Source organism: Leptonychotes weddellii, chromosome 13 (assembly GCF_054177405.1).
Source record: "Leptonychotes weddellii isolate Sample4059 chromosome 13, ASM5417740v2, whole genome shotgun sequence".
NCBI classification, from domain to species: domain Eukaryota; kingdom Metazoa; phylum Chordata; class Mammalia; order Carnivora; family Phocidae; genus Leptonychotes; species Leptonychotes weddellii.
The window spans coordinates 21,905,272-21,918,368 of record NC_138381.1 but is presented as its reverse complement, the minus strand read 5'-3'; the positions used below and the strand labels follow the sequence as shown (position 1 = coordinate 21,918,368).

General features: G+C 42.0%; 1 protein-coding gene across 1 annotated transcript in view; it reads left to right on the top strand.

The window, feature by feature from the left end:
* The first annotated feature begins 229 nt into the window (after positions 1–229).
* SKA1 (spindle and kinetochore associated complex subunit 1) overlaps positions 230–13,097 on the top strand; it is a 15,097-nt gene continuing 2,229 nt past the window's right edge. Inside the window, exons 1-6 of the mRNA XM_081802527.1 lie at positions 230–399; positions 1,046–1,144; positions 4,029–4,153; positions 5,693–5,790; positions 8,839–8,976; positions 12,167–12,366. Of these exons, the coding sequence (XP_081658653.1) occupies positions 1,057–1,144; positions 4,029–4,153; positions 5,693–5,790; positions 8,839–8,976; positions 12,167–12,366 (649 nt within the window). The 5' untranslated portion in view covers positions 230–399; positions 1,046–1,056. The remainder of the gene's footprint in view (positions 400–1,045; positions 1,145–4,028; positions 4,154–5,692; positions 5,791–8,838; positions 8,977–12,166; positions 12,367–13,097) is intronic.

The window sequence follows — 13,097 nt, the reverse complement described above, 5'->3', positions numbered from 1 at the left end:
CCACCAACCTGGAGACCTACTGTTAGAGCTCGTCATGTGATTCCCGGAGCGCGCGGCTCCTGGCCGGGCAGCAGTCGACACGAGATGACTGGGATCACTCGAGACCGCCTGGACCAGGAGGGCCACTGGCCCCGGGTGCCTTGCGCGTCAATCCACCCAGCCCCGCCTTTTTCCCCCGCCCCGCTGTGGCCCCGCCCCGCTGTGGCCCCCGAGAGCGCCGGAACTCGAGCTGCCCGCCTTCCGGGAGCGCCGAGGTGCGCCTGCGCGGCGCCGGGCCCCGGCGGGCACTTTGAATTTCGCTCCCGGAGTCGCGTCTCGCGATCCTGGGCTTCCGAGACTGGGGTCTCGACGGCTCGCGATACTGCAGCGAGTGGCGCTTTGCTCCCGGACCCGCGCCAGGTTGGGATCTGAAGTTGGGGGTCCTGCCCTCGGAGGCAGACGGAAGGCATTGTTTGGGCGGAGTAGGGGCGCGGGGCCGCCACGCGGAGCCGAGGAACCGGGCTTTTCTTCCCACCGCTCGGTTGGCTGGAGTGGATGCTTTAGATCTGTCCTACCCTCGGAATGAGTAACTGACTCCCTTCCTTCACCTCCCTCTGCCTCTGTATCAACCCCAAACCGTAAAGCTCCAGTCCCCCGCAGCATGGGAGAAATGCTTACTTGGACTCGTTTCTTTGCACTTAACTGTGTGTTTTCTTTTTAATTCATGTGTACTTTGCGGTTTTAAAGAAAATTTCCGAGTTGTCTTTATATATAAATAGTGCATTTGTCCCCCTAAATCCCCTGTACCTTGGTTTGGGATGCGTTGATTACAGAAGGCTCAAAGACAAGTCAGTATTAGACTCTAGTTAAAGACTGAATTTTGTAGAATTGAAAGAAATTGAGTTTTTGTACTTTCTTTTCAAGATGTGATTTACTGGATCACCTCTGTGGCCCATTTACTGGCTCACATTACTGATCAATACTGGTAAATACCAGTATTGGATTTTGAAAGTAAACAGAAACTTGTCCTTTCTGTTTTTGTAAATGTTTATTTTTTTTTCTCCAGAGGCTTAAAGGATGGCCTCCTCGGATCTGGAACAATTATGCTCTCATATTAATGAAAAGATTGCCAACATTAAAAGAACTCTGTCACTGAGAAATTGTGGTAAGTAGGACAGATTCCACTGACGTCGTAGATATAAAATGCATTTTAATCATTGTTCCACTTTGACTATCTTATGCCTGGTGAAGTGAAAGGTAATTTTAACTTTCAAATAGTGGTTTTTTGAAGCACTCCAGCATTAATATTTTGAATATTGCAGAGTACTAAAATGTAAGTTATATTGAACAATGAACTGGATATTAATTAGACTTAATCGCTTGTGTTTTTCTGAGATACACAAGGCACAATAGGAAGATTTGAAGGTTATCAAGCATTTGTGGTGTTAAAGCTAAGTGGAGATACTGAAAGGTAAGGAATAAAAATAGAAGTGGAAAAGACCCACAGAGGTAAAAATAGCCCATTATCCATCTCCAGCCTGCTTTGGAGGAAGCTTATCGTTATATATGACTAGGAAACAACCGATTGAAAATGTCCAGTTCTTCTAATGTCCAGAAGCTTGGAGGTTGTAACCATCTTCCAGAATATTCTGAAGTGCTGAAAGAGGATGAGGCAATGACAGTGCAAAGAAATGGGTGATCCTCGTCAAGTCTGGGAAAATATTGTTTACAAAAATTGTGAGCTCCTGGGTCCATTCTAGGAGAGCTTAAGATTTATTTATAGGCAGAATTCTACCTGCTGGGAAAATTGTGGTGAAGTTCAGTGTAGTTTGTACTATGAATTGGTAATTTAAGAAATTTTTTAAAATATGAAATTATAATGTTGAAATGCCCTTTCGAATTATACATGTCCTTCTAGGGACTTTGATATTCTTCATCTCTTGTTGAGAACCTCCAGTAAAGGAACATCATCCATTATACAGTTTACGGCTCACATTCTCTGTAGAAAGTTAAAGCTGAAGGGACTGTGGGTTCATCTTCTCCAGCTCCCTCATTTCACACATGACTCTCAGAAGCCAAATGACTTGCCCAGCTCCCCTATCTCCTAGGTAGTCGGTTGGGACTACAGTTTTGTATCTTGATTCCCAGTCTAGTATTCTTCCTACTTCTATGCCACTTTTATTCAATAACGCAGAAAGGACATCTATAACTAGTCTTGTTTAGCTTCTCTTTCTAGGGGCATGATTACTGTGGGATAAACAGATAAAATTTAGAGACCTATAAAACAACTAAACCTTGAATTCAAATGATCCCACCAAAGCATGAGGACTGGCCTAAGCAATGTGAACTATTAGATCACTACACACTCAGTAACCATCATTTGTATGTGGGGAGAATGATTTGTCTTTTTGGTTCCATAGCTTATTTAGTAGAGCCCAGTAATTTGTTTGCCACTCTGGCTGGAGTAATTTACTAGATTACTTCTATTAAAAGTATTGTATTTGCTTAGTTGATTGTGTTTCTATAAATCAGTAGACAAGGCCCTAAAATTTAGGTGACAAATTATTTGAGATACCAGTGTATCCAAACTAGTTATTTACTCCTTATAAATTAATCTCAATAGAGACATCCATCCTCTTATTTACTTACTAATTTCTTTTAGTTGTTACAAACCTACTGTCAAATGCAATTAATATTGCCCTATTAGATAGAATTATATGCTGCTTGTCATGATGATGATGATGAATAGTAGTTAGCATTTATTGAGTGTTTTACCAGATTCCGGGCACAGTGTTCAACCCATCTTATATGTACTGTCTCGCGTATCTTCACAGTAACCTTGAGGTAGGTGCTGGTGTCTCTGGCTTTAGGTCTTGGACCTTCTGGCCATTTCACTCTACAGCCTCCATAATCTACAGATATAGTCAAATTGTGTTTTTGTTTATTTTTTTTCCCCCCGTCTCCCCAATTGTGCCTTTACTTATGTGTATTTCATTGGTTACTAGAAATAAAGAAGGAAAGATTTGATTATGAGGATAGTTTTTCTTTTGTGCTTTTGATCTGCTCTTTAAAACAAAACTTTTTTTATTACTTCTTTTATTTCTAGGGAGGAGGAGACCCTGGTTTTCCCATCCTCAAATCTATGGAACTAGAGAGGGGTGCCAGGAGGTGGGGTTGGGAGTATGAGAGCATGCTACTTTATAAATGCCTGGTGTTTGTTTCTGTCAAGCACCCCAGGCTTAGTACCAGCCTGTGACTTTTTATGTTACTTTTTCTGTTTAGGACTAGTAAATAGTGTAAATATGAATCTCAAACCCAGGTGCATCCCAAGCCACTACTACAAATTCTGAAGGGAAACTCTCCCCCATCTTCCACACACCCTTGAGAGCCTGTCCAAAACACAAGCTCCTCTCCCTGGCCAGCGATTAGAATTTTGAGGTGTACACTTTAACTGAAGGTTTATTCCATGAAGAAGCCTCGTTTGGGATTCTCACTTCCAACACCCTGTGCTTTGAAGTACAAAAGCCTTAGTTCTTGCCCCCATTAAAACCAGATGTGTTGTGTTGCTGAGACTGGCAAACTCCTCTCTCCAGATTTCCTCTGCACCCCCAGTTAGGGCTGCTGCAGCATCAACTCCCACATTCTGCCAGTCTGCAGGTCTGTCTTCATGCTGAAGCCCTTGAGAGTTACCTTATTCTCACGAAAGCTCAGCTCTGCATGTAGAAGTTTTTTGTTTTGTTTTGTTTTTTTAATCTAACATTTCTAGGTGTTTTATCATAGTAGAAGACTTTGCCAAAATCAAAAGACTCAGGGGACACTTCGTACTTATCTCTCTCTTCCTTCTCTACCGTATTACTTAGAAATGAAGGCTTAAGATTATCCAGGGAGACAGGTCCTAGGGGCTGAAACAAGAGTCCTATCTCCTCCCTAAGTGTCTCTCTAAAGTAAAGCTCTGGTCCAAGAGTTTAATTGGGAACAACTGAGTTAAAGAATACAGTATGCTAATACTTTTCTGTATACTTTATTTTTTATTCCCTCTTTGTTAATAGGTCAGGAACCTACCTTGAAGACTACATTAGGTAAAATAGGAGATGAAATCATTGTAGTAAATGAACTTCTAAATAAATTGGAATTGGAGATTCAATATCAAGAACAAACCAACCATTCACTCAAGGTAATGTTTTTCCAGTAAAGAAATGAAAAGGCAATAGATACAAACTCCGTCATCACCAGGGGATTCTGAAGGATTCTTTAAATTTTTAAGATGTTCTTACCTTTTTAAATTACTAATGGTATAGAGTGCCATTTGCATTGTATCTTCTTAGTATAAAGGACTCCAGAGCTCCACAGGTGTTTCTTTATGCTGGTTGCCAATGAAATTGAACTGTACTAAAAGGAAGATACCCTAAATAATTTTTGGTAGGTTTAATTTAAACAAGTGATCTGGTAGAGTGGTCAGGAACACCTACCCTGGGGCAAGGAGATGCAGATTCTCACCCTGGCTGCCCTTAGCACCCTCTGTCACCCTGAGAAAGACCTTTTACCTCTTCGGGTCTTGTGGTCCTCGTTTGGAAAATAATGAGTCATACCGAACTATTTCTTAGGTCCCTTCTGTTCTGCATTTCTCTGTTCTATAAAATGTAAGGATTCTCAAGTACAGAAACACTTGAGTCTCAGTTGCACACCATTTTGTTCTAAGTAAGCTTTCTAACTGACTAAGCTAATGAAAGTGCTTGTGTACTTCTGGGAAAATACGCAATCTGTACGTAGTTACCTCATGCTGTTAGAGCTGCTGATGTGTTCCGTGGGATTGAACAAGGTGGCCTCCATGGTCCCTTCCAGCCTTATAATCCTTAAGGTCTGTAAAGACTTTTCAGCTATAGGAATGGGCATGAATATGTCTATCCTATTACTAGTTGAAATGAAATTAGTGGCTATGAACATCATTCATCTCTTTGAAAGAAAGACGTCCTATAAATTCAAAACAGAAGCCAATATTAGTTTCAGTTCTAACCTACCCAAAAGTGCCCACGGTTAAGTGTGGGCCTAGAGAATGTTACATTCAGAATTGAAGACTGTTTAGAAGTTTTGTTCTTCTTATGATTGAGAGTCAGACGACAGGAATCCAAAGGTGTAGAGTATTTTTCTTAATAAATTTGCATGAGTTCATAGTGTCAAGTTGTAGTGAAAGGTAAACTAAAGACAACACAAAACAAAAACAAAGCAAAAATTTCCAGTGGAAATTTCCATTAAGCTAGAGTATGTGCAATGGAAGTTGTTCTGAGTAGGTTCTCATACACGCGCTCCAGGCACGCACTTCCCCCTGGAGCTGTTGTACAGATAACACTGGGGAATGTTTGTTAAGTCAACAAAAGCAATTTACCAGAATGACAAACATAAATCCTTCATACACTTTTTAGTTGCTTTCCAATGCTGCAGTTAAATGTCAACCCTCCCTGTTGTAATGTGATTATAACAGTCATTCTCTGAAAACCAGTAGAGAAAGCTACTATCTTGCCATCCAAAAAGAGCTCTAGAAACCAAAGGGTTTTTAAAAAAATACTGCTGCAGTCAGTGCTTTTCCACCTCTTCTGTGTTCTAAACACCCCCAGTCATTATGATTGTGAGTGAGTCTTTCGTGCTCTTTATAACGTCTTAAAACACACACAGGCAGGACAGACACTTACTTGGGAGCATTTTCTTTAAATTTTAGGAACTCTGTGAATCTCTTGAAGAGGATTATAAAGATGTGGAGCATCTCAAAGAAAACATTCCTCCCCATTTGCCTCAAGTAACAGTAAGCCAGAACTTGTAAGTGTATTTATAATTATTCTTGCTGTCTGCATTTATGAAACTGTTAAACACCTCAACTCTTTCTGCTTTCTCATGGACTTGTGGTTTTGTTAGTGATTATGTTTTTTTCTTTTTTTAAAGATTTTATTTATTTATTTGACAGAGAGCGAGAGATTGCGAGAGAGGGAACACAAGCAGGGGGAGTGGGAGAGGGAGAAGCAGGCCTCCCGCGGAGCAGGGAGCCCGACGCGGGGCTCGATCCCAGGACCCTGGGACCATGACCTGAGCCGAAGGCAGACGCTTAACGACTGAGCCACCCAGGCACCCCCAGTCTTCTTGTCCTGCTGCCTCTGCGGAAAATGTCGCTCCTCTTTCCCACGGGCGAGTGTCTGCTGGGCTCTCTTTTCCCACTTTTTCTCATTTCTTTTCCTTAGAGCAGAGTTTGTCAACCTCAGCCATCTTAGGCCAGATAATTCTTTGTTGTGAGGACAGTGAGGATGTTTGGTAGCACCCTGATCTCTGCCTACCAGCTAGCTGTCACTGGCATCCCCCCACCCCTCCCAGCTGTGACAGTGAAAAATGTCTCCTCACGTTGCCATATATCCTCTGGGGGACACATTCTCCCCTGATCCTTGAGAACCACTGTCTTAGGGTAAAAATAAGCGTAATAAATGTCCCATCTTAAAAACAGCCACAGGAACAAAACACTTAGCTTTGCTTTCCCCCCTCAAACTAGTGTCCCCCGTGTGTCCCCCACCACTATATGTTCACACCTCCTCTTTTCCCCGGAGCCGCTCGGCCTGTCCCTGGGCTGCTCGTACTACCACACTTCGGAAACCGATCCAGAAATTCCCCCTCAGCCCTGATCTTTCTTTTCAGATTGTCTTTCTGTGTCTCCTTGTGTTGGAAGTGCTGAGCTCTGCTCTGCCACAGCGCTCCATTGGCAGCCCGCAGCCCTGATTTGGCCACCTCCCGTTTCTCTGCCCTCCTTTAAACTGCGGGCGTCTCCTAAAGCTGTGTGTGGCTCATGCCCCCTCCACCGTGCTCAGTGCTCACAGATGTCCAGCTCCAGCCTTGACGGGACCTCTGCTGCTTGCCGGGGGCCTAATACATGAGCTGTCCTCCCAGCTCTGCGTGTTTGAGGCCAAGCTGACCAGGCCCTTGTTAGCCACCCGCCATTCCTGCTGCCTTCCTCCCGTCCCCTGGACAGCAACTGGGTACCTTCTGCCCGTCTTTCTCTCTGTAGCCCTCAGCTGTGCACGCTGCCTCTGCGGGGTTTTGTCTGTCCCAGCCCTCCCTTCCATTCTCATTGGCTGGCTCTGAGTCTGATCTTCCATCATCGTTCGTCTTTGTGCTTTGAGCGCTTCTGTGTTTTGTCCCTCCATGGTTCCACTACTCCCCGCTCTCCAGGCTTCTGCCACCAAAGTTACATTTCTAAAAGGGGGTTCCAAAGGTGTAAAAACATTCCATGCATAACTTAAAATTTTTTAACGTTTGAAATGTATCCTATACATACAGAAAAGTGACTAACAATTATTTGTGCAAATTAAAGAAGAAGAGTAAAACAAACGTCGATGTGTCTACCAGTCAGATTAAGGAAGGCATGAGGCTTGCTGAGTAGGAGAAGAGTCACATTACTGCTGGTGGTTGAAGTTCTCCAGAAGAAGATAAGCTCAGCAGAGTGCCTGGCATGGTCAGGGTCCCCTGCAGTTTCCCTGCAAGAAGAGAAAATGGTGGGCGAGGTCATGAATGAATGCTAGGAACAGAGGTCACCACAGGACATCTGCCAGGATTGTAGTGTGAGCTGGACATCAGACATCCAGTAGGAATATGGCCTGGGGAGTAGGAGGAGTTTTTCTTCTCCTGACCTCACTATGGCTTAGCTTCAGTTTTCAGCCAAGGTCAAAGCAGAACCTTTCTGTAGGTTGAAATGGTTTTCAGCTGATACAACAGGGCATGAAGAAAAAAATCAGGAGCTTCCTTAGCATCTGGTGAAGACAAGCAAGTACAGCTAAGAGTCAGCCAGGCTCACCATGAAGTCTCATACTCATGGAAGGTTGATGGTACCATAGCATTGGGCTTCTTCATCTTGACAACCTACGACATGGCCATCCACAGTCATAGCGCCTTAGGCACTATGACTGGTTGCCCTGTGTCTGGTGCTCAGCTGTCATCTTGGGATCTCACCTCCCTGTCTTTCTTGAGATTCCCTTCACTTGCTTTTGGGTTGGATCTACTCTGTCTCCTGTACCCCATTTCTTTTTTGGAGCAGTCGAGCTGGTATGGCTTTACTTGCTGCTGCCAGCAAGGGTCTGTTCCTTCCCTGGCAGCTAAATAACCCAGAAGCTACAGCCTATTTCTACACTCTCAGCTAGTGGGGTAGAAGCTATATTAGGCTTCTCACTGACTCCAAAAATTGGGTAGGACTGAATCCAAGAGTTCCATGCTCATTGCTGGCAACTAAAATGAGTCTGTAACAGGCAGGGACTGATACTAACAACCAGTGGGATAAATTAGAAAAATTAGAAGTATAAGAGGACTAATGTTTCTATGTCCAAAATTAGGGATTCAGGAAGAGAAGCTGTTTAGTGGTTAAGATAAGTTCGACTTCACACGTATTGACTTTGAGGAGCCAGTGGGTAGCTGATGAAGATTCGGGGACTTAATTTTTCAGCATTCTCTTCACTATTCAGATCTTCATGAACAATAGGAGTGGGGGCAGCAAAAAATGTTAGCTATAAAATTATTTTAACAAGATGAATCTTGTATTTGTTAACTGATTATTTTTAGTTGGGAAGATTTTCTTTTTTTTTTTTTTAAGATTTTATTTGAGAGAGAGAATGAGAGAGAGAGAGAGCACATGAGAGGGGGGAGGGTCAGAGGGAGAAGCAGACTCCCTGCTGAGCAGGGAGCCTGATGCAGGACTCGATCCTGGGACTCCAGGATCATGACCTGAGCTGAAGGCAGTTGCTTAACCAACTGAGCCACCCAGGCACCCAGGAAGATTTTCTAGTATGCTGTGAAATTCTGATGATCTCTTATACATCTGTGCATCTCTGTCTGCAGTGCTAATGTGTCAGATCTTGACCCTGAAGAACCAGTCAAAGTTGAGGAACCTGTACCCACAAAGAAGCCCCCAAAAGAACAAAGAAGTATTAAAGAAATGCTGTTTATAACTTCTGATGAATTTAATGGCATTCCAGCGTAAGTATTTAAGATAAAATTTTAACATTCAACTCTTTAATGGTCAACATACATGATTGTTTAAATCCTAAAGCTTGATTATATTCATAGCATGCTGTGTTCAAATATTGATCTTTTCTCAAAGTCTTATACAATGAAAATGCAGGAAATCTTTGTTGAAGATGCTTAAAATCATGGTTTTTATTTGGTCTAAAGCTCTTTTCATAACAAGATCTAGAGATGGGTCAGTTTATTGCTGAGTCCTCTGCAGGACCATTTTGTGGTACAGATTTATCCAGTTACATTTTAAAAGTAGCTGTTCTGGGGCGCCTGGGTGGCTTAGTCAGTTAAGTGTCCAACTCTTGTTTTCAGCTCAGGTCATGATCTCCGGGTCATGAGATCAAGCCCTGCATCAGGCTCCACGCTTAGCTTGGAGTCTGCTTGTCCCTCTCCCTCCTCCCACTTGGGCTCTTTCGTGCTCTCTCTCAAATAAATAAACAAAATTAAAAAATAAATAAAGTAGCCTCAGTTTTGCTGTAATTTTAAGGAAATTGTGCTATATAGTTTTGAGAATTAGAATGGTGGGTATTGTGTCTGTTTGGTTTCCATTTGTTCCTCAACTTATGCCACACATTTGTTTGAGTCTGTGTTCTGTTCCAGGCTCTGGGTCACTGAGGAGAACAGTACAGGGGTGAGTAAGACAAGATACCTTCCCTGGAAGGAGGTCTGCTTTGCTCTTTACAGAAGACAGTGATGGAGAGCCCATTATGGAAACTCCTGTTTGTTTGTTCAAAGATTTATTTATTTTAAAGAGAGAGCATGATCAGGGGGAGGGGCAGAGGGGGAGAGGGAGAAAGAAGGAGAGAACCAGACTCCCCACTGAGCACAGAACCCCGTGTAGGGCTCCATGTGGGGCTTAACCTCATGACCCTGAGATCACGACCTGAGCTGAAATCATGAGTCAGAGACACTTCACCAACTGAGCCACCCAGGTGCCCCGGAAACTCATCATTTTAAACTCATCATCCCAGGGCTTTGCCTAACTTCTTGGCTTTATGTTGTTATATTTCTTGTTATGTTTTTATTATATAAGTAATAACTTGTCAGAACATGTTGTCAGAAAATAACTCATCTGTAATTCTACCACCCAGATAAAATGGGAGTATTTCCTTCCAGATTTTATTTAACTTCACATATGTAATAGGTTGTTTCTGATTGTTATTACAACAATGTGGTTACACTGTCAATACAGTTTACTTACTTTTTTTATTATGAGCATTTTGCCATTGTTAACTATTATTGTAAACTTGGGCTTCTTAGTTGTGTTGTATTTCATCAAAATGAGACCGACCTTTCTCTTTAATCTTTATTTTTTGTCAGTGATTTTTTTTTATGGTAGCTTTATTTTCATGAAAATTCTGTTTGATGATACTCAGTTTTTTAAATGTTATTTTTGTTGCTCATTGGCTGAGCCAAAGAGAAAAGCAAATGTCTGTGAGGAACAGTGGAGTAGATGGGCTTTTATATAATGCTTCCAAGAAGAGATAAAGGAAGGAAATTAGGGTAGTCATAGTAGAGTATTCATTTTTAATTTAAGGGGTTATTTACTGCATGGGAGAACTTAGACAATTGGGATAAGGAAGAATATATTCCAAACATGGGGCTTTTATTTATTATCTTTAAAAAATAAATACTGAGGGTTGAGTTAAAGTAGAGAACATTGGCAGAGGGTGGGGTTGGGTATTGAAATTAAGGTGATAGTTCAGAGGATTTAAAGGAATTGCTTTGTGGGGAGCTGTGGGATCAACAGTTTGTGGGAACAGCGGCAAAAATGCATTTAGAAAAGAAGAGAATAGGAGCAGCTAGGTGACTCATTTAAGTGTCTGCCTTCGGCTCAGGTCATGATCTCAGGGTCCTGGGATCGAGCCCCGCATTGGGCTCCCTGCTCAGTGGGGAGCCTGCTTCTCCCTCTCCCACTCCCCCCACCCCACTTGTGTTCTCTTTCTCTCTCCCCCTCCCTCCCTCCCTCCCTCCCTCTCTCAAATAAGATCCTTAAATAAAAGAAAAGAATAATGAAAATGAATGTTTCTTGGTTAATATGAACATTTTCCTTTAAACATATTCACATGTTATTTTATATTATGGAAGTTGATTAGGAAACTGCCCCTCTGAGGAGAGGTGAAGGGCAGAGTTTCACATACTGAATCCACAGTTTGTTGAAGGGAAAAACGGAGGCAGATCGTTGAGTTTTGGTTTTGGTATGTACAGAGAAATCGAGTCTTCTGTTTTTATATTCTAAGACTGTGTGGTGACTGGGAGGATGGCAAGAGGGAGATGCGACTGGAAGAGTGGATTTAGAGAAAGACCAGTGCTCGAGGGGGTAGAGCCCAGAGCTGTGCACTGGCTCCCCTCCGCCCCGCAGCTCGCCCCAGACCCTTTCCTCTGCCATCTTGCTCAGCTGGCTCTCTGTCCTGATCGGAGCTGCGATCTTTGTTGTGGCCTTTGTTGTCCATCTTCCCTCCTCCTCCTCCTCTTTTTTTTTCTTTCTCAGAACAGATAAATTTGCAAAAAACCAGAGTGGTGTAAGTTATGTAATTTATTTAATATTTAAATGTTTCTTTCCCTTGCTCACAAACATTTAAAAATGTTTAAATAAGCTTCTGTCTTGCAGTTAACCAGCAAGAGACCCTATTTTAAATTGTAGTATTTGAGACCCAATTTAAAATTGATGTTACCCTTCTTCCTCTCTAATTTAAGTACATTCTCTGTAGGCAGAGAATGGAGATGAATACATCCAGATAGAAATAGGGAAGTTAAGATACGTTGTGGTTCTTTTTAAATTTTCAGCTGTTGAGATATGTCTGGTTTATTTGGAAGTTGATATACATTTTTTTTAAAGATTTATTTATTTATTTATTTTGGCAGGGGGTGGGGGCAGAGGGAGAGGGAGAGAGAAAATCTCAAGCAGACTCCATGCTGAGTGTGGAGCTGGACGTGGGGCTCCATCTCACAATTCTGAGATCATGACCTGAGCTGAAAAGAGTTGGATGCTCAACCAAGTGAGCCACCCAGGTGCCCCTATACACTTTTTTTTCTATGAGGAGTTCTAATAGCTTTGCTTCTATATAAAGTCATCATACATAAACATTTTTCAAAGTAAATAATTTTGTAAAATGATTCTTTTAAAAATTAATCATATATTTATTTGCAGGTACATGAAATCTCGCTTAACTTATTGTCAAATTAATGATGTTATTAAAGAAATCAACAAGGCGGTGGTTAGTAAATATAAGATCCTACATCAACCAAAAAAGTCAATGAGTTCCGTGGCCAGAAATCTCTATCACAGATTTATTGACGAAGAAACAAAGGATACCAAAGGTAAAAATGATAGCATACATAGGTGTGCATGTCAATTGGAGTGTAACTAAATCGTGAGAAACAAGATGAGTTCTAGAAAATTCTGAATCTAGAGAGGTAGTTCTTAACCAGGAGTGGTTTTCCCACTAGGGCACATTTTTCTCCATCGCTGGAGATATTTTTGATTGTTACAACTAGGGCTGGGGGTGCTACTGGCAGCTGGAGACTAAAAGTAGACTTGAGTACAATGCACAAGACAGCTCCCACGGAAAGAAATAACTAGTTCCAAATGTCTGTAGTTCCAAGGTAGAGAAATGCTGCTTTAGAGTCTATTATGAAACTATACCCAGTGTTTTTAGAATTAGAGTAGTAATGAAAACAGTTGGTCCTGCTTATATAGCACTTACATTCGACAGATAGTGTATTGAGAGCTCTAGTCCTCACATCTTATGAGGTACGTATGGTTACCCCCATTTTGCAGATTAGGCAGAGAGAGCGTCTGTTACTTGCCCAACGTCAGCCAGTTAAGGGACAGAGCTGCTGGGGGTTTCATTCTCTTAACCACTATGCCATATTTCCTCTTGAAAAGTCAATTTTTTAGAAGATACAGACAGATAGCCAGTAATATAAGCAGGGCTACGTTTCTAAAATGCTACAGTAAACATGCAACTTCAGTTGAGAGAATACTAGTCGTTTTAGCAAGAATACCTGTTCTCAACTTTGGGTGCCTAATGCTAATAAAAACGATCAATGTTACTCATGTTCATAATCTAGTGCATTAA